At 38.2% G+C, this 24,976-nt stretch overlaps 1 protein-coding gene across 5 annotated transcripts in view; it reads right to left on the bottom strand.

The window, feature by feature from the left end:
- Nucleotides 1–24,976, bottom strand: part of REV1 (REV1 DNA directed polymerase) — a 95,590-nt gene that overhangs the window by 38,260 nt on the left and 32,354 nt on the right. For 3 of the 5 annotated variants that reach the window (XM_084616759.1, XM_084616758.1, XM_084616757.1), the window contains exons 7-13: nucleotides 24,039–24,146; nucleotides 21,870–21,986; nucleotides 16,892–17,024; nucleotides 14,057–14,185; nucleotides 13,155–13,309; nucleotides 10,202–10,321; nucleotides 7,380–7,600 (exon numbers count right to left, since the gene is read on the bottom strand). In XM_084616759.1, the coding sequence (XP_084472885.1) occupies nucleotides 7,380–7,600; nucleotides 10,202–10,321; nucleotides 13,155–13,309; nucleotides 14,057–14,185; nucleotides 16,892–17,024; nucleotides 21,870–21,986; nucleotides 24,039–24,146 (983 nt within the window). Of the gene's footprint in view, nucleotides 1–7,379; nucleotides 7,601–10,201; nucleotides 10,322–13,154; nucleotides 13,310–14,056; nucleotides 14,186–16,891; nucleotides 17,025–18,727; nucleotides 18,881–21,869; nucleotides 21,987–23,761; nucleotides 23,894–24,038; nucleotides 24,147–24,976 lie in introns of all 5 variants that reach the window. The other 2 variants (XM_084616760.1, XM_084616756.1) reach the window with 2 other exon arrangements.

Genomic DNA, 24,976 nt, shown 5'->3' with positions numbered 1-24,976 from the left:
TCACAAAAGCTTATGCTCAAATAAAGTTGTTAGTCTCTAAGGTGCCACAAGTACTCCTTTTCTTTTTGAGGTTGGGTATGTGTACTCAGAATGACACCAAACTTGGAATCATTTCCATTTTCGTAGGTAAGTATGTCGAGTGGTTGACTTTTGGCTGTGAAGCAACATGTCTTTCACCTAGTCAGAGCATTCTACCTCTAAGTCTTGGAACCAAGAAGGAGCCAAGACAGGAGGTGGAGGACCCACAGGTTGGGATGAAGAATTAGCCCGTTGCTTTGAGAGAGCAGGAGGGGAATGGGCTGAAGAGGAACCCGAGGAAGTATTGCCATCTGTGTCAGGTAAGGGAACCAGAATTGTCTTGGCCAGGAAGGGGCACTCAGAATAACTCTCATTTTGACTCTTTCAACAGAACCTTGGACAGAAGAGGAAATGGGGGAAAGGCATACAAGAGGTTCTTGTCCCATGGGAGGATGAGGGCATCTCCCAGTGAATGTTTCCCCAGGCCAGCCCTGGATCAGTAACAAGGACATTTCTTGTTCCGGTAAGTAGCAAAAAGATCTGTAATTGGGGTGCCCCAAAGGGCAAATATGTCTTGAAGCACCTCTGAATTCGGTTCCCATGTATGGTTATGAGAAAAGTTCCGACACACTGTGACCTGTCACGTTCTATATCCCTGGTAGATTGACAGCTGAGATGAACACGTTGTGGTGGATGCACCAATTCCAAAATTTGAGTGCTTCCGTGCAGAGGGAGGGAGATCTGGCACTCCCCTCTGGCGATTTATGTAACACATATAGGTCATATTGTCCATCATGACCTTTGAGTAGGTGTTCTTGATGAAAGCAGAAAGTGTGCACAGGGCCCTTAGCTCTAAAAGGCTGATATAGAAGGTTGCTTCTGTGGAAGACCACTTGCCTTGAACCTTATGGTCGTGTAGGTGAGCTCCCCAGCCTATTAGGGAGGCATCTGTTGTTAGAGTCAGCGTTGGTGGCGGCTGCACGAAGGGAATGCTTGCTCAGACATTGGATGGATCTCTCCACCAGTCAAGGGAGTGCTTTACTGCGGAGGGCAGTGATATCAGTTTGGTTAGTCTGTCCCTGTTTGGGGAATATACAGAAGTGAGCCACATCTCAAGACATGTCAACATCCAGCATTTGGGGTGACAAAGGTGCATGCTGCCATATGACCCAGCAGCTGCAGGCAGTTTCTGGCTGATGTCTGAGGGCTGGCCTGGACTGTTGCATGAGACTAGTCCGAGTGGTGAGTCTGTGTAGCAGAAGGAAGGCTCTCGCTTGTACTGCATTGAGGTCGGCGCTGATAAACTCCAGGTGTACCAGGGTCAGTGTCAATTTCTCTAAGTTGAGCTGTAGACCCAGCAGCATGAAAGTGCGCATGTCGTCTGGATGGCAAGTACAGCGTCTTGAAACAAGGGAGCCCTGAGGAGGCAGTTGTCTAGGTACAGTAACTCCTCAATTAAAGTTGTCCCGGTTAACATTTGTTTCATTGCTGATCAATTAGAGAACATGCTCGTTTAAAGTTGTGCAATGCTCCCTTATATCATCGTTTGGCAGCCACGTGCTTTGTTCACTGCTTGCAGGAAGAGCAGTCCATTGTAGCCAGCTGGTGGGGGCTTGGAACCAGGGTGGATCGGCAGCCCCCCCCCATCAGCTCCCCGTTCCCCTAAGTTCTCTGTGCAGCAGCTGCCCAGAAGGCTATCAATTGCCGGCATTTCAGCTGTCCTTCCCCTCACTGCTGTGTGCTGCTCTTGCCCTCTGCCTTGGAGCTGCTCCCCGGAGCCTCCTGCTTGCTGTGAAGGGCAGGGGGTGGGGGGAAAGAGGGGCTAATGTCAGGGTGTCCCCCTCCCCCATGCTCCCCGCTTAGGCTATTTCCATAGAGCATGGCAGGGCTCAGGACGGAGGGAGCTTCCTGGCAGCAGCTTCTGTCTCAACTTGCTGATCTACTTAAAAAGGCATTGTACTTAGAGTGGCATCAGTGTACTTAAAGGGGCAATGTGCATCTCTCTCTCTTACACAAACGGTGTGTGTCTCTGTCTGCCATGCTATTCCCCCCCCCACCCCCCATTTGTGCTGTCTTGTAGAGTGTGAGGCTACATTAAAAACAATGGGTTAACCCTTGAGGGCTCAGCTGATTGCTAGCTCATCATTTAGCAATAAGGCATTCCCTGGGAAATATCCCACCCTCTCACTTCACCAGGTCAACCAAGATTCATAATCATCATCCCTGTGTACCAGTATTAAATTGTTTGTTTAAAACTTGAGTGTGTGTGTGTGTGTGTTTTATATATATGGAACCTAATCCCCCTTATTTATATTAATTTTTATGGGGAAATTGAATTTGCTTAACATTGTTTCGCTTAAAGTCGCATTTTTCAGGAACATAACTACAACATTAAGCAAGGAGTTACTGTACAGGTAAATCACATTGCCCAGCGTTCACAGGTGGGCCCCCTACAACGGAGAGAACCTTGGAGAATACTCTGGGTACAGATGAGAGGCAGAACTGGAGCACCCTGTACTAATAATGGTCCTGCTGGAAGTAAACCATAGGAATCTCCGGTGTGATGGTTGTATCAAGATGTGGAAGTAAGCATCTTGTAGGTCGAGGGCCAAAAACCAATTTTCTTGCTCTAGAGCTGGAATAATGTCTGCTAACATGACCATCTTGAACTTCTGAGCCTTCATGTATTAGTTTAATGCTTTTAGATCTAGAATGGGCCTTCAAACTCCCTTGACCATGGAGATCAGGAAATAAAGGGAGTAAAACCCTTTGCCCTTGAGTTGTGCTGGGACTGGTACTATGGCCCCTAAGTGTAACAGATGATCGATTTCCTGGCAAAGCAGGTTCTCATGAGAATGGTCCCTGAAGAGGGACAAGGAAGGAGGGTGGGAATTGGGGAGGGAAGTGAACTGAATGGCATAACCCTCTGAAATAATCTCCAAGACCCATCTGTTGCAGAGGATCCTCTCCCAACTGCTGGGAAAGAGGGCCAGGCAAATTCCAAAGGGGCATGACAGGTGTGTAGATGGCACCTGACATTGCGGTATAGTTGTTTGGGCCTTCGACCAACCCATCAAAAGTGCTTAGAAGAGGCAGTCTGAGAGGTCACAGATTGTGGTGCTGACTGCTTCTGATCCCTGAACCTCTTACGTTGTGGCTTGTAATAGTGCTGAGTGTGGTTACTGAGGAGGTCATGCCCTATGCTATGTCTGAGAACTATATCTTCTCTGTCCCGCAGAGTAGATTCCCAGGGAGCATAATGTGGCCTAGGAATCCTTCAAGGTGCAGAGAGAAGAGTATCTTCTCCGCAAAGAGCTTGGGCCCTTCAAATGGGAGATCTTCCACTGTAGTCTGCAGCTCTTTGGGCAACCCAGAAAAGTGTAGCCAATAAGACTCTCTCATTACCAGTGCCATAGAGACAGAACAGGCCATTGTATCGGCTGCGTCCAGTGCAGTCTGTAACACCGTTCTGGCTACTAACTGACCTTCTCTGACAATCGCCTGAAACTGTTCCTTTTGTGTCTCCAGTAAATGTTCCAGAAATGCATTGAGTTTCCCACAATTAATAAAATAATATTTGGCCATGGAAGCTTGGTAGTTTGAGACTCTAAACTGCAATGTCGCTGACAAATATGCCTTCCTCTCATAGAAAGGTAGCTTTTCCAATCACAACCATATGGGTCGACTTGGTGTGATGCTGCTTGCCTCATGCATTAACCACATCAACTACCCACGGAGTTGGGTTGTGGATGTTGAAACAGAAAGTTTGCCTGTTTGGGAGGGATGCAGAATTTTTTGTCGGCTCCCTTGCCAGTTGGTGTCTTCCAGATGGACTTTGGCAGGAACTAAAATAGACTCATTAATTGGGAGGGCAATTCTGGGCAAGTAGGAGTTGTGCAGAATATCCACCAGTTTGTGATGTGCATCTACTACCTCCTGTAGGGGAATCTGCAGCTGGTCCACCACCCTCTTAGTAAGGCCTTGCAAGTTCTTGAAATCATCAGCTAGTGATGGGGAAAGGGCATTAAAGCCTCACCTGGTGAAGATAGGGAGAAGTTTGCTGGAGCGAAACTTCCCCTTCAAGACTTTCCTCCTTTTCCTCCTCCTCTGGTTCAGGGGCTCTGGACAGTGATGCTCTAGGAGACCATCAGGCAGACTCTTTCTGAGAGACACTAAATGCCCGTGAATTATGGTATTTGTATGTTGCCTAAGGATCCCAATACGGCCCTGGGGAAGGGGGATGAGTGGTGGGAGTGCCCAAGGGGGCCCATAGATCAAGGTTAGTTTGATAGACTTGAGGAAGACCTGTGATGGTGGGCCACGATGAGAGGCCAGGGAAATGACCTCCTCCTGGTCACTGTCAGACTTGTTATCAAGTAAGGGTGGCACTGGCTGGGGCATTTGTGGTACACAGCCTGGTGCTGAGGGCGAGTCTGGGCGCCAGGATGTGCTCGGTAGCAGAGTCCTGGTACCAAATAATGGGGATTGCGGTTCTTCCCCAACTGTCACATCTCTGGGATACTGGAACTCTTGTGGTACAATTGGCTCACTTGGTACCGTGGAGGAGTGTCCCTGGTACGTTGTCCGTACTGACAGTTGTGAAGGTGCAAAGCGTTCCCTAGACGGGAGCTTTGTCTCACCCAACTGAAGGTTTTCTCAGTGCTGCTCCTTTAGAGGTGGTAGAGTGTTGGTCTTTGTCCTTCGAGGGAAGTACCACAACCTGACAGCTTGAGCTCCAGGTGCATGTAGGTGGTGTGGCAGAGCTCATAGCAGAAGCACCCTGATGTTTCTAGGTACCGTGGTTCGGAGTAGCCAGTACCAAAGTGGCCACACTGGGGAACCCCTCTGACTGGCCAATGACTCAGTTTGGGGCCTCTGAGCCCTTTCTCTCGAAACTTTTCAGGAGGAATCTACTGGTCTTTTCGTGACTCTAACCCCTTTGAAGTTGAAGGCTCCAGGGATGATCCAGGGTCAGCACCGGAGTCCCCTGGATGGCTGAAATGTCTTCTCCATAAGGAGAAGTTTTAACTTCAGCTCCCTGTTCTTGCAAGACCTTGGCTTTAGCTAGAGGCAGAGGGAGCACTTCTAAGGGATATGGGACTCTCCCAGGCACTCAGAGGCAACTCTAGAAGCTGGGCATTCCCCTGGGGAGGGAGGTATCACCTTCTAGCAGTGAGGAATGCAGAAGAAAGTTCTTCTTTCTTCTCTTCTTTTATTTCCCCTGCCCTTCTTTTTTAACTGAAAGAATGTAGAGAGTTGTCTAAAGGTGCCTGGGGCAGGAAATATAAGCTAAAGTTCTTTTCTTTTTTTAATCCCAAGGGGATAAAATGGAAACACTTACTACTAAGGAGAACAAAAGAAACAAAAACAACTACTACTTATACTAAGGACACAGATAAGGAAGGGACAACTACTGGCTCCTTCAAGGCCAAAGGCAGTCAAGAAGGAACTGAGGGGGTTTCACCTGTGCAGTGCTAGACAGCCTCGAAGCAGACCACCAGGGAGGGAGAGTGCATGGGCAGGCTGAATGGACACTGCTACCTCAAATCTCCAATTAGAGGCACAGTGGAGCAGATACACCTGCAGCGGAGCACCCATAGGGGCAATACTTGAAGAAATTCAGAAGATAAGATTTTCCTTGACACACATGGGAGCCTAAGCTGTCAATTTCTAAGCAATTTGAGCGTTCATTTCTCTCTCTTATGATTGTGGCTCTAAACTTCCAAGTGAACTTCTGAAGCAGCTGCAGTACTTTTGCTGAGGATCATCGCCAAAGTTGTCTATACTCCTTTTGGCAAGCTGGACCTAAATTCAGTGGCTTTACTTAAGGATTCCTCAGTGACCACTGCTTCACAGTTTGGATCAAATAACCCCACACTGCATTTAGCAGCATTTCATCCCTTTTTCTTCATTTAATATTATGAAATTAAATGAAAAACTCCCAACTTTGATGCAAGAAAGTTTGAGAAATCAAGCACTCAAAAATCAGGAAATTACAAAAGGAAAAGTTTTCTATTGCACTCTTAGACCTTGGCCATGAGGCCGCTACCCATTTCATTTTCTGATTTCCAAGTGAAAAGTAATACATTAAGGTTTACTTAATATTAAATTTAATCTGTACTATAAATTATGAATGGTATGCAATGTGATCAAATTAGAATTTTGGTAGAAACATGGGTTCAAAGTTTCAAACTCTAGGTTCTGAAGTTAGGTTCCTAGGGATTGCCTAAACAAACATTTAGGTGTAAGTCTGTCACACACAAGTCTGCCATGCAGTAAGTGCCCATGCAGACTCTGTCATGCACTAGAAGTTCCCCAGTGTGCTTTAATGCAGTGGCTCTCAACCTTTCCAGACTACTATACACCTTGCAGGAATCTGATTTGTCTTGCGTACCCCCAAGTTTCACATCACTTAAAAACTACTTGCTTACAAATTCAGACATAAACATAAAAAAAAGTGTCACAGCACACTATACTGAAAAATTGCTTACTTTCTCATTTTTACCATATAATTATAAATAAATCAATTGGAATATAAATATTGTCCTTACATTTCAGTGTACAGTATATAGAGCAGTATAAACAAGTCATTGTCTGTATGAAATTTTAGTTTGTACTGACTTCACTAGTGCTTTTTATGCAGTCTGTTGTAAAACTAGGCAAGTATCTCGATGCACCCCTAAAAGACCTCTGCATACACCCAGGGGTACGTGTATCCCTGGTTGAGAACCACTGCTTTAATATACCCTCCTTTAAAATGGGAGTAGATTAAGAGCTTGTGTAGACAAACCCCTAGATTGTTGTTTTGATTCTAAAAATCAATGAAAAAGGCAGAGGCTCCCTCCCTCTCCAATATGGCATTTTGTTTAAGAACCTTAAACAATATGTTAAAGAGTCTAACTTTAGGCACCCAGGTATGAAAATGTTGGCCTTCATTTTTATAGTTTTCATATAGTATTTAATTTCTCACTCTTACCATTGCACTAACTTCCTTTATGAAAGTAATAATTTTAACATAGTTATAATTAATAAAAGATTTTAAAAATGCAGTATTTTAAAAGATAGAAATTGGTTAAAAATTTGCACTAGTCTAGATATGGTACTATGCATTGCCACATGAGTAACCTGCATTTGAATTTCAGTCTGGTGAATCGTTCCCGGGAATAGAATGTTATGTTGAGAATGATGGATTATCAATAAGACTGTTGTTATTGTGGCTGTAACAGAGCGATGTCTTAAAAAAAAGATTAAATGAGGGCATTCAGAATATCCATGGGAAACAAGGAGGATCTTCTGCTGTGGGAGGAAGTCTTTCAAATATAATATTTAATCCTCCAAAACGAAAGACAGTTTTAGTTTACCTGAGTAAACCTTATACCATAGTTGATCTCAGCTGAAACAGATTTTCTTTCCTTTTCTGTTCGAACAGGTCTATCATCCAAGCCACGACAGAATCTGTAGAGCATCTGTCCTGTTTTTGGACCAAATTCCTTCTGGAGTTTTGACATAGTAAGATATTGTAAGTCTCCACAAGTTTTAATTCCCAAAGATGCCAACTTGGATTCCATTGACCTACCAACTCCTAACAAGAGAATAAGTAATTTTGTTCTGTTAAGTCTACACAATCCAGACAAAATTCATTATTTTTAAAGCACGACCATTCTCTTTCAATCCTAAAATGCCCGGTATCCAGTTCAAATTTTAAGGTGGGATTGGGGGAAAAAGCACATTGGCTGCATTACGATTGACCAGAAACTTTTGTATCGTGTACAGTATTTGTTTAGTTTGTACCAAATTTTACAGTTACTGATGTTTGTATGCTTGTTCCAATGTCAAGACTTGCTAACTTGTGCTTGCAAGACATTGCTTTTAACTTGTAACCCCATGGATAACAACAGTGTCTTCTACGCTTTGTACAACAACTGAGCACAAGGTCAGTATTAAGACAGTAGTCTGATTAATACATTTTATCAATCCAAAAAAGCTCTGAAGCCTTACATAATCAGAAACAAAATAAGTGAGATATATTTGCAACTGTACACAAAAGTGTTTGCACCTAAAAGGAAACCTGTAAAAATTCTAGCTATTTTCAATTGCTACTTGGTTGGAAACATGTTATTTCAGAGAGGAAAGACAGCTCAAATTATGAGTTAAGAACCACCTGAAAATTGTAAGTATCCAAGTATGTTAATTTTATCTCTTTTTAGTGAAAATACTGATTTATAAAAAAAGTAATAATTTACAAATTAATCATAACTTACGCATTTACACTACTGTAGATAGCTAAAGTTAGAATACTCTGAATCAGATTCCATCTTTTAGGATCTCCATTTTACAATTTAAATGATGTACTAACACTGAAAACATTAAATGCAAGTGACATCAGAAAACTTTAAAGGACTTTTAAGTTAAAGCATACTACGTTATACTATAGAAAATTAAATTTAATTAGATAAAAATGGACAGATAGTACAGGTTAGATGAAGAGGCCAAACCAAAAAAAGTTATGTATCAAGAAAAAAATCAAGCTTCTAAAACCTAATTGCCTTGGCAATCTATAGTGAGCTACAGTCAGAAGTGAAATAGACAAATTAAGTATTATTCTAGATTTAGCATTATACATTGAGGAACATATGGATAATGATGCTATTTTCAAATATTTTATATGTCTACTACAATATCCTTCTGTTTTGTTTCCTTATATGAAAGAAATCTTTTTGGAACACATATTCCTAAAACAGCTGTGCATACAGTTTGAGCAAGATTAAGTACCCATTTATGCTCTGTATTTCAGTTATTCATTAATTTCAGGGTCTTCCCTCTCAAACTGTGTCAGGTGCATACACTATAAAGGCAACATGCTATCCTGTTACATACAAGAAAGCACTTTGGCTTACAATTGAATAAATACAGTTGCCACAATTGAGCAAATTTCTACTATTCTTCCAGGACACAATCCACACAGATTCCTGTACCTCAAGTTTAATGGTACAATAAATTAGAGATCTTTACATACAGTAATTCAATGAAAACAAATGTTGTCAGTCCTACTTCTATGTCCATTATGGCAAGATAATGTACACAGAAGTGTTAAGGTGTTGTAGTCCTATTGTAGTTTCCTTTTCCATTGTATTCTCCACTCACCATTCCATCCTTGCGTTGGCTAATTTCAAGGAATACTTCCTTCTTTCAACCCAAGAATGCTCAGTTTTCCCGTATCTCCTCCTCTACATTCCACTCACTGACTTCTACTTCTCCACCTTCCTCATTTTTCTCCAACCCTTCTCTCACTGGGCATTACCTAATATCAACAAGTTTTAAGAAAACCATCCATCTTTTTACCCCCTTTCCTCTCCCATTTTTCAGTCATGTCTCTTTATCCTTAGTAACTCCCTTTTTCTGGTGCCTTCCCAAACTTCAAAATTCTGTCAGTGCACACGCCTTTCTAAAAAAATATTCCCTTTATCCTGACACCACCTACAATATGATTTTCAACCATTCATAACAGAGCCAACTAACCAATCAGGCAAGCACATTATACTAAGAGAAAAGGAGTACTTGTGGCACCTTAGAGACTAAAATTTATTTGAGCATAAGCTTTCGTGAGCTACCTAGCTTATGCTCAAATAAACTGGTTAGTCTCTAAGGTGCCACAAGTACTCCTTTTCTTTTTGCGGATACAGACTAATACGGCCGCTACTCTGAAACCTATACTAAGAGACTTTTTCATTACATTCCTAACAGTAACTACCCAAGTATAGTGACTCAGCATGAATTCTGCTGGAGATGTAACACCCAGAAATTAGCAATGCAAAAGTATTCAGGCTGCCTGAAATACTAAACTGAGTCCATCCCTTGCCAACTCACCATACTATATGGCTTTGTAAGGTCTTTAATAAGGAATTTATTTTTAAAGAAGATACAAAGAAAATAATGTAAAATAACAAGAGAAATGAGAAGGAGCATTCCAGTATTCAGCAGATAATCCTAAACATGAAATATCTTCATTTTCCAGATTACATAACCTTAAATAATGGCGAACCTCTTTTATGTGAAATTTGGGAAAAATAATTTGACCCTTGATTGATACTGGACACCAATTTGCAACATATAGCAAATTCTAATGTCAGCCTGAAAAATCCCTGTAAAAGAAGGACATCAATAATTCAATTTAAAAATGTACCTGGAAGATTGCTAACTAGCTGACCTCTAATAAAATCATCCACTTCCTCCGGTTTTAAGTGATATTGTCCATCTGGTTTTGCTTTGCGGGTTGCCATTCTGGCCAGCAGAATATTGGAACCTGTAAAAGTGAACAAATAATTAAAAGATGCCTATGCTGATTTCTGCCATCACAAACAGCATTTTCCTAGTCAGAGGATGAAGAGAAAGGTGTAGAGAGGTATAGCCACATTTTAATCCCTCTCCAAATACTGCTTTGGATTTTTTATTTAGTATTTGTTTCTGCAGTCCATGCTTCCACTCCACAATTGGTAGGGTTTGAGGGAAAAAGGGTATTTTTGCAACACTAACTTGTACTTGCTAAATTAAAATAAAAAACACCCACTACAAAATACTTTAATGTATTAGTCTCCAGTGAATGTTCTACACATGTAGAAATAGACATAACAGCTATCAAAATCGCTAAAAAGTAAAATTTCAGCATCTTTATACTGTAGATCAGAGATACTCAGACTGAGGCTCATGAGCCACCAGTGACTCTTTAATGTGTCTCCTGCAGCTCTTTGCAGCACATTATTAAAACAGTGTGATTTAATTATTTATCAATCTAAGTTACTATCCAATCAGGATACTTTTAATATGTAATTAACCAATTGTAGCTGATAAAAAAAATGTGGTCATTTTGCTGTGAGAATTATATAGTATATGAAACAATGAATTCTCACTACTGTGGCCCTTTTGGGTAATGGTGATCACTAATTTGGCTCCTGAACCCCTGAGCTCTGAGTATCACTGCTGAAGATCATTCTGAAAAAAGATGTTGCGTTCAACGTAAGTATAATAAACTGTCAATTACACTAATCATACTAATAGTGAATTATATGATAGAAATGGGTATTTCTCAGCCCCTTTACCTGCTAAAAAAGAATAAAATTCCATTAGTTTTACTATTAGAATGCCACATAAAAATCAGAGTGAGGGGGACATTTGGCACACTTTCAGAATTTTTTTTCTGCTTACAGGTTTCTTCATGTCCAGCCAGCTACCACTCCAATATGGTGTGCTAGCATGTCTCGTTCTGTGATATCATTGCTACCAAAAAAACCTTGCTGTAATATAGGGAAAACTACAAAAGGTTAGGTAAATGTCACCATTTACAATGTGTTGTTCCCTGTCTCTCCTGTCCTGCAAGGGTTACATTATTTAATGTCTTTTTGGTAAATAATGATGGTAATGCAGACATCATGGGCACCATGCTAGCAATTATATTTATGACACACTCAATAAAAAAAAGGAGTACTTGTGGCACCTTAGAGGCTAACAAATTTATTTGAGCATAAGCTTTCGTGAGGATTCCGTGTCCAATTTTCCTTTGGTGTCCCATACTCTGCCTGTAATATGTCACTTCAGATTTCCACCAGTCTACCTATCTTAGGTATATGGCTCTCATTACTGTAGTATCAAAGTGACTCACAATTTTTACTGTATATATCCTCACAGCATTATGTGAAGTGGGAAATACTACTATACTCATTTTACAAGATGGGGAACTGAGGCACAGAAAAAGTAAGGCCTTGTCTACACACATTCACAGGTTTTAATTTAATTGGCTTAGATAAAATGACTTAGTTAAGCCAGTGAAATCTCTGACTGTGTGGATGCTCTTATTTCCATCTAACTTAAATCTGTTCCCAACTGACTTAAGCTAAGCCAAAATAATAAATAATAAAAATAATAACAATAAAAGACAGTTATCTCAGAGATAAGAGCACTCAACACAGAAGTTTTCACTGGTTGAGCTATATAATCAGTGAAATTCACATCTTCGGTTATATTGCTGCAACCTTCCCAAGGAGATAAATTACTTGCTCAAGGTCTCACAAAGTATGTGGCAGGCTAAAGAACTGAATCCAGGTCTCTTTCAAGTCACAGGCTTGTGTCTTAGCCACTGGGCCACACGTCCTTTGTTCCAAATCATTTTATCCTGGCCTAAGGTGATGTCCTTGTACTATTCCCATCATATGAAGTTTTAGAAAATCACTGGATACACAGTAATTGCAGACTGCTCTCTTTTTAAAAGTATTTGATATATACTTATTACTGGAACAAACATTTGACTGAAGGAATTGGTTCTTTCAACCAATAAAATGAAATTGAAATCAGAATATAAAAGGTATGCTCAGAAACTGTATTTTTTAAAACAAAGAATAAGCACATTAAGTAAGGCTATAAAAGGTTCCAAATATGTCTCAAGGCAAGGCATGACACAAACAGGAATCTGGTGAATTATATTTAAAGTTAATAACAATAATGAATAAGAGATAATGGGAGAAGTCTACTTCCAACGAGCTACAATAATGGATTTCAACTTAAATCAGAAGTGAATTTTAATTGTCTCAAAATATTTATTCCCAGATTCTCATTTCTATAATATGATTATGAACAGAGAGAAAGGGGGAGAGAGAGAGAGGGACAAGGAAAAAGAAAAAGCAAGCATGGAAAATTTTCAAAGATGTGAATTCACATACTGTACCTCCTACAAAACTGACTACCTCTACTTTTAGTGAACATGACCTATACCAAATCATGCCACTCTATAGCCCTTTATTACTTTCCCGTTTTATACTGGATGGTGACTGAATAGGTTTTATCCTGCTTTCATTTGTAAAATCTACTGGAAAAGATATCTTAATATTTATTTTTAAATGAACACAAAGTGTCCCAGAAGTGAAATTATACCACACTGTCAGTACTATAAAGGGAGCTGGTAGCAACCCCTAAAGTTAGGTTGCTTAACATTTTCCATCAAGGAATTTTTTTTAGTAAATTTATTTTAATGGCAATGTTTTGTGTATTTCATGAAAACTCACTGTTTTAGCAGTCCCTTATATTATTTTGATATACCCAAGGACGGCAAGTGACACTTGTAAGTAAATATGAAATAAAGTACTAACCCATCCCAACAGAGGCAGCACATTTAGTCTGGTCTTTGATTTCGGTGCGGATAGCACTTGCAAATTCATCAGGAGTCAGTCTGGTCTCTGCAAGGATTTCAGTGATATCTACTAGTGCTTCATCACAACTGACTGCTTCGATGTTATGAGTATAGCTAACAACACAAAGTAAAGGAGGTGAAACAGCAGCAACAGCTCACCATCTGTTAAAACAAATATGTAGCAAGTAAAGTCTTCCTTTTGTGGTGGTATTTCCCTAATTTTTATTCTCATTATCCCACACAACTTAGTTAAGCATTTAAAAGTATTACTAAAGCAAACTACGGTCTAGGATTAATTTCAGTATGCATCATGCTTTTAAAAGATTAGTTGGAGAAGGAAAGTTAAATATTTTATTCTTCACCTAAAAATAACTGACCCTTTTCCCCTCCCCCCAGTCAACTGAAATAAAGAAGTAAACTTTTTTTTAAATTTATTCCAAAAAAATTCAGTTCTTGAAAATGTGTGTCTAAAGAAATGTTGGTGTCTTGGAAGGGCAGCAGCACATACAACACTTGCCAATTGAAAGCCACAGCCTTCTCCCACTGAAGTCAGTGGAAGTTTTGACACTGACTTTTACAGGAGTCAGATGTTGATCATTTTGCAGGATTTGACCTAAAGATACAGAGCAACACAGGAGGCAGTCTCACTCTAAACTGACTACCCTCCATTACCCAGTCAAGATAAAAAGTTACTACAAAAGGAAGAACTGAGGTGGGAATGGTTTGAAAGGGGGAAAAAAATGGGGATAACAGACCCATGAAGATGAAAATCCTAGATCACATAATGGCATTTGGGAATGTAGCAAGTGAAAACATGCTTGATTGCTGCAAAAGATTATACAAATACATAATGCACTTTACCTGGCCAGTGTCTCATACACTGTCTGTGTAACTTCTTTGTATGCATGGAAGTCATATGGAACTGCTTGAAGACTTGGACATAGCTGTTTTGCTTGGCCAAAAAACATTCCATTCTTTATCCCAACTTGTCTAAAATCAAATAAAATCAAGTAAGTTATATAAATCTTCCCTTTTTCAAAAATCACATTTCAGATATTTACAAGGTAAAGAGTTTGTACAGCACCACCTAGCACAATGGATTTTCAGCCCATACCTAGGACTCCTAGATGCCACAGTAATACAAATAAATAATAATATTCATACTTTTCCGCACCACTACTCCAGGCAAAGAACAGATATACAGGAGTTTTCTCCACTCATGTAAATGGTCTAATTGATGCAAAAAGTGACTTGCACTATAGTAATGAAATCCAAAAATTATAGGATTTTGTGCTATGTGTCTCAAACAATGAACAGAAGTGGGGCTATTGGGAATATACATCGTAACTTATTTTAAAATTAAATATGTATTTTAGACAGAGCTTGCCATCTCCTGCTCCAAGCTATGAAAGAACATGAACTATGTAAAACAGTACAACTCTGCTAGAGCATGGAGAAGGAAAGAGGATCAATGTGGTTTATTTTATTATAATAGCACAACTGTGTAAAGTTACATATTGAACTATAAAATAATAAAATCTTTGCAAAACCAAGCCAAAAAAAAAACAAACAAACCACCAGCTCATCTGCCCTATAATACTCTAACGATGGTTCCATGGTGATAATAAATGCAAGGGTGTTATTTGCCATACGAACCAATTAGGCTGTTGATTAATCGCAGTTAACTCATGCAATTAACTCAAAAAAATTAATCGTGATTAATCACACTGTTAAATAATAGAATACCAATTGAAATTTATTAAATATTTTTGGATGTTTTCTACATTTTCAAATATAGTGATTTCAATTACAACACAGAATACGAAGTGTACAGTGCTCACTTTATATTATTTTTGATTACAAATATTTGCACTGTAAAAATTCACCTCATACAAGCACCATAGTGCAATCTCTTTATCATGAAAGTGCAACTTACAAATACAGATTTTGTTGTTGTTACATAACTGTACTCAAAAACAAAACAATGTAAAACTTAAGAGCCTACAAGTCCACTCAGTCCTACTTCTTGTTCAGCCAACCACTAAGACAAATAAGTTTGTTTACATCTCTGGGAGATAATGCTGTCCATTTCTTATTTACAACGTCACCTGAAATGAGAACAGGCATTCACATGGCACTTTTGTAGCCAGCACTGCATTTATATGCCAAATATGCTAAACATTTGTATGCCCCTTCATGCTTTGGCCACCATTCCCGAAGACATGCTTCCATGCTGATGATGCTCATTTAAAAAAAGCATTAATTAAATTTGTGACTGAACTCCTTGGGGGAGAATTGTATGTCCCCTGCTCTGTTTTATCTGCATTCTGCCATATATTTCATGTTATAGCAGTCTTGGATGATGACCCTGCACATGTTGTTCGTTTTAAGAACACTTTCACTGCAGATTTGACAAAACACAAAGAAGGTACCAATGTGAGATTTCTGAAGGTAGCTACAGCACTCGATCCAAGGTTTAAGAATCCGAAGTGCCTTCCAATCGTTGGATCGTTATCGAGCAGAACCAGTCCTCGCCATGAACGCATGTCCTCTGGAATGGTGGTTGAAGTATGAAGGGAAATATGAATCTTTAGCACATATGGCACGTAACTATCTTGTGATGTCAGCTACAACAGTGCCATGAGAACACCTGTTCTCGCTTTCAGGTGACATTGTAAACAAGAAGCAGGCAGCATTATCTCCTGAAAATTTAAACAAACTTGTTTCTCTGAGCGATTGGCTGAAAAAGAAGTAGGACAGAGTGGACATATGGGCTCTAAAGTTTTGCATTGTGTTATTTCTGAATGCCTTTTTTAAATACATAATTCTACATTTGTGAGTTCAGCTTTCAGGATAAAGAGATTGCTCTACAGTACATGTATTAGGTTAATTGAAAAATACTATTTCTTTTGTTTTTTACAGTGCAAATATTTGTAATAAAAATAATATAAAGTTAGCACTGTACACTTTGTATTCTGTGTTGTATCAATATACTTGAAAATGTAGAAAATATCCAAAAATATTTAAATAAATAGTACTCTATTACTATTTAACAGTGTGATTAATCGGGATTAATTTTTTTTAAATCACACAATTAATTGGGATTATTTTTTTTAATTGCTTGACAGCCCTAAATATCAATATATTATATATCTTTGAGACTATATTTAAAACAAGTTACTGTAGGCGCTGGATGTTCCCCTCTTGACCAGGATATTTGGGGAATTCAGCACACAATTTGTGGGAAAATTACCGTTAGATTTGGTGATCACAAGCGATCAGGACTTTAATTTTATGCCTCATCTGTGCCTGACCTCCAATAGTACAACATTCCTAATGCAATGAAAAAACAGTGGTTCAGTTTCAGAGAGAAGGACGGCACCTATTAAATCAATCACTTTGTATGGAACCTCGGATTTTCTTTAGTGGCCTTGGCCCAACTGAAATATCTTAGCTTGTGAGAACTGATTAATACCATGTTTCGAGTTATGAGCTAAAGTAAAAAGGGAGAGGAAACACATTTTCCCTTCTTGTGCTGGTGCCTAGCATAATTTATTTAAATGTAATTTCTGAAACAAAGACTAAGTGTTCCATGTTTGGATGAAGTTAAGCAATGTAAATAGATATTTCACTAGCCATCTGTGAGCACTGTATGACAGAACTTTACAATCAAGATGACAAATAATTTCTATCTACCTGGCTTCATAACTACAAGATGCAATTTCAGCCATTGACAAACCAGAGATATCCAAGTCAGCTCCATTCATCTGTGCAGAATCTGGATTCTCCCCGATTGATGAGTCCAGTTTATCAGGAACTCTATTTTCTGCTTGGAAAAGAATATTTTACATTTTGTTCTTATATTATTGTCTTAATGGTTCAAAAGACTTATTTCATTCCAAATAATCAATGGATTTACAACTGAAATTTTTTCCAGCAGTTTCTGTGTTCATATTTTATGATGAGGAATTTCTTCACAATATATTGGTTTAAATCATCCAATAACCGATTAGGTCAACAAAGAACTTACCAATATATTAACACCCATCTATGGGGTTGATCTCTGGAGGACAGTAAAATATGATGCTACTGAAGAATGAATATACTTTCTTTTTTTCACATTATCTGAGACCAACATGTAGATGGCTAGTGGCCAATAAAATTCAGACTATAATAATACTGTGAGTTGAGAGAACCGTTAATACCCTTAACATGGTTGTAAAAACAGATTTAATTGCCAAACTCCTGAGGTTTCTTTAAGCTACAACCTATAAACTAAATGCAAGACACTCAAAGCTTATCAACCATTTGTCTGAACAAAAGAATGTCATTTACACCCCTTTTAAAAAAAAAGTAAGTTAAAAAGTACAAGAATATAGAATTTCAACTTAAAATGCAATTCTGCAGCTCAGCCTCCTTGTAACCTAGTACTGACATCTCTACTTTCTAGTAATTACTTAATCTAAACATCAAGTAACTTAATTTAGACACCTCAAATCAGAATTTTAAAAGTTAAACAAAATACCAAGAATATTTTCAGATCAGGAAATAAGCAAAAAAAATGTAAGCCTTGCTGGATACTTATATGTCCTTCACAACTTTCAGCTTTATTGTTAAATTCACAGATAACGTTTCAGTCACTGGCCTCTGATAATTCTCTTAGTGGGATTCAAAAGCACCTGATTTAGTATATCATTCCAAATGTCCGCTGGACCAAAATGATGCAACGCTAAATAAATACTCCAATCTCAGACTATTAAAGAAAAGGATGAGACAGATCTTTAGCTAATTCTATAAAACCTACTTTGAATGAGCTAAGACAAAAAGACTTAAGAATCATTCAAGCCACCTGAGTACTACATACATATGCAGAAATGTATGGTAGAGAGATACAGCAAATTGGGGAAAAGTAAAGCATTCTCTATTCTATTCAGATTCTTATTCTCTGCACATCAATATGGTAGCTAAGTATCTCTAGATAAGCACACTGACTCTTAATTGTAGGTCAGCCAGAAAAATCAAGTAGCTGCAAAAAACCCAAAGCTCTGAAATCAAGAACTGAACTCTAAATGGTGAAATCTCAAAGGACAAAAAGCTACTGCTTGCTTTAAAGGAAAAGTATAATATACAATTTAGATTTGGTTTTCATTATTGCAGTCTATTTAATACAATACACCTTTGTAATATAATACAATATACAAGTTATAGCTGCACGTGCCCAATAATACTGTATGACAACAGCTTACAGATTAACATTTTTAGTTTGAAAAGAAGTATGTTGCTATCTCCACATAAAGGTGGTTATCAGACCAAAGAAAGTGTTGTAATGGGGGGCAGAATCTGACTCATGTGACTCATCTGCCTTTCTATAGAACTTCTAATTTACTTGTCTTTTTATTTCTTAAAAATTTGTTTTAATGTTTGATGGGCTCATTAAGTTACCTAAGATGTCGGAAGTTGCAAATTTATTAAGAGCAAAATTATGGCCCAAATAAAGATAAGAATGACAAGAACAACGTATTTAGTCTGTGCCTTCCTGTGCCCTGGCCTGAGATGTTGTTGTCATCTTGTCTATCTTCATTGGGCTCGTCGACCTTTTCCACAGCGTAGCAGAGCAGATCCCCCCATGAGCTGATGGAGTCACTTCATGTGAAATTCCGGGCAATGCAGAACACATTGTCCTCACTGGAAGGCAAGGTAGAGAATCTCTCATCAAAAGCTGGGAAACTAGACAAATGCATGGTGAATGTGGAGCAACAAATGGAGAAATCAGAGGCCAGGACCCTAAGTCTGTGAAAAAGAAATCGCTGAGAATAAATCTGTGAGTAATATGATAGTTACAACTGCTGCTCTTTAGAATGAAAACTGGAGATACAGGGGTGGAGGGAAAGAAAGACTAAAAATATCCACGTCTTGGACATCCTGGCTACGAAAAGAGACCCCAACCTCTGAATTGGGTGTGTATACTAATCCCTTAGTTTTCGGACATGAATGTTAAAGAAGATATCAACAGAGTGTAATTTCTACCACTCAGGAAACTGCTCCAAATTGACACACAGAGTGAGAAAGACAACAAATTTTAAATTTCAAAGTTATATAGTTTTGGATGAATCCAAAAAAGAAAAAAGAAGTATTTCATAAAGGATCCAAGATTCTACTGATCCTAGATATCTGTCCAGCAATCCAGACCAAAAAGCAGGAACCAGTATCACTGAAGAAGCAATTTGCAAAAGCAGTAGTTGAAGCTGAAGGAATCTGTATCTGGCCAAACTAAGTGAGTCAGAGGAATTTATGTATCTATTTTTTTCAATTTGGAACATTATTTCTAATAAGCAAGTTCTGGAGAAGGCAAGATCAGAGAACAGTTTGGATAGCATGAGGCATCAAACAAATGAAGTTTGCTCTATACAGGAGAATCGGTGTAAAAATGAATTTAAATAAAAAGAATACTCGGGCCCAATTTTCTTCTCATTTACACAAGTATATCCCCAACAGGTTGTACATGTTTAACAGAGCACAATTTGGCCCTTTGGGTTTTTGATATCTTTAGAAAATAGATTTAAGTTTGTTTCACATGGGCCTATATGCCTACTGGACCATATTTACATGCAGTGCACAGCATAGTTTGTTCCTGCTGTGAAGTGCTTCATGTACACTATCTAGGATGTAGCAAAGTTAGAGTTAGTTAGCAGTACCACCTTTTCAATTAATGCTAAAAAGTAATACTCAATCACTAAATTCATTTTGTTCTCCTCAAGACGACAATCTGATACTTTTAATGAAAATCTATAATAGTCTCTCTTGATATAAGTTTGCTAAGTTGAGATAAAATTAATAAAAAGAGACTTTTTAAAAATGTAATGAACCTGTAGTTAATAAGATACATACTTTAAAAAGAGTGCCAGGGAGGGAAAAAAACAAAACAAAACAAAACATCACACCTTTTGGCAAACTACAGGCTGCGCAGGAAGAAAGAAAGAGCTGCCTGCCAGCAAGGGAGGATGCTGAAGTAAAAGGTCTGAATGTGCGCACTTCCAGAAAAAGCTGCTGCAATAAAGAACAATGAGTTTGTAACATACTGAACCTGAGCTCCAGTGAAACCTTGCACACTGAATATCATAGAAGAGATACTGTGGAATTTGTGTATCATACATAGTATGTTATTCTTAGCTAATCTTCCTCAATTTTATTTAACTAGCTAGCTTTCCAAGACATTTCTAAATTGTAACAAATGACCTTCTTATCAAAATACACTGGCCTGGAAAATGTTGTAGAGTGCCTATGTTTAGAACTATGCTACCAACTGTTCATTGACAAACTGTGCAACAAGGCTAAATCCCTATAAGCAATAACTGCCCTTATTATAAACTACTCAGTCTTACACATGGCACTAGGAATCAATTTGATTAAGTTTGAACATCCTGAAAGGCACTAAGAAAAGGTGGAGCGACAATGGGTTCTATATTTTTTATTTTCTTCCTGTTTTAAACTGTGATTATGCTATTGCAAAATGACAAAGGGCATCTATTACGGAAGATATCTGCTTTCCATTTTTCTTCCAGGATCTGCTTAATTTATTGACATAGCCAACTTTTTACCGTTAATACTACAGAAACAACATAGTTGTGGAAAATCAAACTATTCTAGTCTACCTTGCACATCAACAAAATTACTAACTGTGGTATAAATTCTAATCCAACGCTATTCGTTGATTCTGCTGCTAATGTAAGAAGTGAAAAATAATCTGATTTCCAGAAATCAAGCTGAAATTAAATGATAGTGGTTAGAAACCTCTTTAAACTTCTAAACTGAGAAAAATTAATAAAATAACTGGGAAAATAAATATGAAAAGCTATTTATTTTTAGTGTGTCACTTTTTTCCATAGTAAACATACTTCAGATTGTATGAACACACCTAGTCTTAAATGCTGTCTTACAGTAATTTATTGTTGACACTTGTATATTGCTACTTCAGAACACAAAATGTAATAAAAACAGTTTCTAAAGTACTGTGGGAGAATGAGAAATCTTTAATAATCAACAACAGATGCCTGTCTTTAGAGGGAACAATCCTGATAGTGAGAGGACAGAATTCATTGAATTCTTCAGGGGCTTTCCAGCAACTGAAATATTCTAAAACGAAGCTACATTAAGTCTACAGGTTAAGACATATATAGCTCAAAGACGTATACCTATATCTTAGCAGCCAATTTCTCATCGGTAACATGCTGGTGTTTGTACAGTTCTCCTATGCTTTCTAATAAGTCCTTTTAGCAACCTTAACTTTTGATATTTTGTACTGGATCCTCTGTGATATACTGTTACTCAGGTGCAAATGATCACAGATGGTCTATGTTTATCTTATTTTTCAAACAGGACATACACATTTACCAAAGCACTATACTTTATTCCCAACCCTAACCAAAAAGGAAATAAAAAATAAGTTACCCTAAAATATATGTCCATTCTCAACAAAATTAATTAGCAGAATGTAATGATGGCAAACTATTACAGAAGCAATTTATATTGTTGTCAGAGACCACTATCCTGTCAAACATTAATCTCTCTCTCTAAAGTCAGCTCAGTGAAAAATATTTATCCTTAATTTTTTATAACTTTAAATGAGAGATTCTTCATCAGCACTGTGATTTTAAAATCAGACTCATTTTTGTACCTGCTTTGCCATTCAATATCTTATTCTGGTAATATTGCCATTCCATCTGTGGGTTTGCACCAGGGCGAAGTGGTGCCCTTCCAGCACCTCTGTTGCTTGTAACAGCCACTGGTTTTCCTGTGAAGAATAATTAAGTTAATTAAAGTTCTTATATAATAAATATTTACAACAATAGCACACCAAGGCAAAGTTTCTGACAATGTTTACTTTAATTTTGTTCGCTTCTTTCAACACCATTCTTTCAGCGTTATCTAATCTTCTAGCATTAAGGAAGCAGCAGTTAAGGAAGTGACATGCATTAGAAACAATAGTTTAGTTAACTGGTTACAATCTCATGTCAAAAGGAGGAGAAAAGAGAAATCCTTTGAAACAAACACTAAAAATCCAGCTATGCTAGTTTGCGTATAAGGACTTGCCTAAACAGAAGATGCACAGCCTAACTAGCTATCTGATATTGTACCAATTTAGTCGAACCATTGCAACCTCTATGCATTGCCATCTTACATCAATTTACTTTGCACCTGCCATTTAACTAAAGTAAGCTAATGTAAACGAGGTTTAAACTGGTATAAAACAGTCCACACACAAAGGTGTAACAGTTTAACTAAAATGGTGAAAGACTTGTTAAGCCAGTCATAACTCTATGTTTAGACCAGGTCTAACCACTGACCATTCTGGCCTAACCTTTCCCCATTTTAATCACCTCTGAACTTTTCCATGCTTGTCTCTTTCAGGCTGAATTTTTTTGGAACACTTCAGCACAAACAGTGCAACCACTTCCATGAACAGGTTTAAAGAACAGATTGTATTTTTTTATGTTTGCAAATCTATTTTTAATTTTATATGTATAAATAAAATATTAGAAGCTCTAGCCTCTCTTTCCATAACAGAGATTTGATATTTGGCAGGGAGATAGCCCTGGTGTCAGAGAGGCACCTGCATCCCTATGAAAATACATCCAGATCTGGCAGACTTATAAACTTACAACATTTGCCATTTGCACAGTAGAGCTAACCGGTAAAATCTCTGAACATTCCATCTGCATTGAGCATGCTCACCAGCCTCAGTGAGTATGCTCCCTTGCCTCAATGTCCCTCTGTATGCACTTTCTCCCAGACCCCATAGCAAAAGGTCTGGACAGGTATAGCAGTAGAATATCTTTTGGCCTATGGGAAAGCGTACTGAGCTAGGACCAAGGAGACAAAGAGTTATGTTCTTTCCTTTTCCACTTGACTGCTCTTATTAAGCAAAAGGCCACATATCGCTTACCTTAGAAAACAGGCAAGCATCATTCTGACTATTTACAAATGGGGTACAGAAACAAAAAACAAACAAAAAAATCACATTTGGTATCCACGCTGCCTTTCAAAATGCTTGTGCTAAATCTATATGATTATCTATGCTGTCTGTAACCATGTGACCACTTCCCCTTCCACAGCCAGGACTTAACCCAGGATTTCTGATCCTCAACATTCCTCTGCTCTCTGGCAAACAGTTGCATAAGACACTGGAAAAGATAACTGCATAGTATTACTACCAGTTACTCCTTTAGTTTATCAGGTAGGGATCTGTGCTGTGGATTTACATCTTCTGCAGTCATAGCCTGCTGATGACTCATGCAGGAGAGGTTCAAAATAGTTCCACATATAATTTCTGTTCTTCAAGTTAAGCCCCCCCCAAAGCCTAGGAAATTACATAGGAAAAAATGTTCAAAGACCATTAAGAGTTGCAAAATCAGGCACCCCTAAATTAGGAAATACCTGAATTCAGGTTGCCTATGCTTAATAATAATAAAAGATAAGTCATCCCAACAGGGTTCAGATATAGCCCAGCTCTCCCCCCATTTCTAGTTTTGGAGGGGTTATGTATCTCCGTTTTTCACCTTTTCACACCTTTGGCTGCTGAGAGTGGGGAAAGTATTTTCTTCTTTTCCTTGGTACTAAATGCTGGAAAGAAGGCAGCAAGAATTCCACTCTGTTTCTTCCACATGTATTCACTGAGTGTGGGGCACTGAGCAATATAACCTGGCAATATGAGCATTGCTCTCATACCATCGGGCAAAGTTATTAGAAGAAAAGCACTCACCAAATCAACTTTCCTTGTTGTCAGCAAGTGCATTTTCAGTACTGTATAAGTGATTTTTGACATTTAAAAATATATGAAACTGACCTTTGAGATCAGGCCTATTTCGAATACCAACTGATACAAAGAAGCAATCCATATCCATGTGCATTATACAGCGCTGATGCTTGGATGAACTTAAGACAGAAACATTACCTGGTATAAACAAATACAAACAGAAATTTTGAAACCTAATTTACAATTTTTGCAGTATTCACGTTAGTCATCAAGGACTGATATAAGACGTTTCCAAACACACCGAAGTTATTTTTATAATATTCCCCACCCAACTATTAAACTGCCTTTAAGGAAAAAATAAATTGTATACTATTCAATGCACTAAAATAATAGAATGCAATATAACAACATTGTGGAAATGTAGCCGTAAGTCTACTAAGTGAGGCATCATACCCCATGATATCCTTTTTATGTTCTCAAAATTAAAATTCTTCACCTTGTTAAAACAAGTCTGTTTCCAGGAGTTTACTATATATACACACTAATAACTAAGTCTTAATATTCACCATGCTAAAATTCAATCTGCAATGGAATGCTTCTTCAGTTTTTGATCAAAGATCAGAGCAGTCATTATCTCTGCACAATCTTCTCTGTTCATTCAAAGTGTTGAATGATTTAAAAACCTTTTCTATAATGGGAATTTCAGTCATCAGTGTACCTACACAGGTGCAAAACCTAGCATAGGAAAGCAAAACAGCTATAAGCTGCAATTTACACTGATGCAGCTTACTCCTGCTTGAATCTGGGGTAAGCTCCATTAGATCAATTGTCACTTATAATAATTTCCCCATGTACACTATAGAATTTGAACTGGTGCAGTTACACTGGTGACTGGCCACCAACCACTGACATTGGAGCAAATTCCAAGTGTGGACAATACCTAACACTCCATCATGAAAAAGTATTTCAGATCAAGAAAACTGAATTGCTTCATTTGTCAAATGGCAAACAATGAGAGGAAATAAACT

This window comes from Lepidochelys olivacea (genome assembly GCF_965140295.1).
Source record: "Lepidochelys olivacea isolate rLepOli2 genome assembly, chromosome: 1".
Lineage (NCBI taxonomy): Eukaryota > Metazoa > Chordata > Testudines > Cheloniidae > Lepidochelys > Lepidochelys olivacea.
This window is presented reverse-complemented; position numbering and strand designations above follow the sequence as displayed.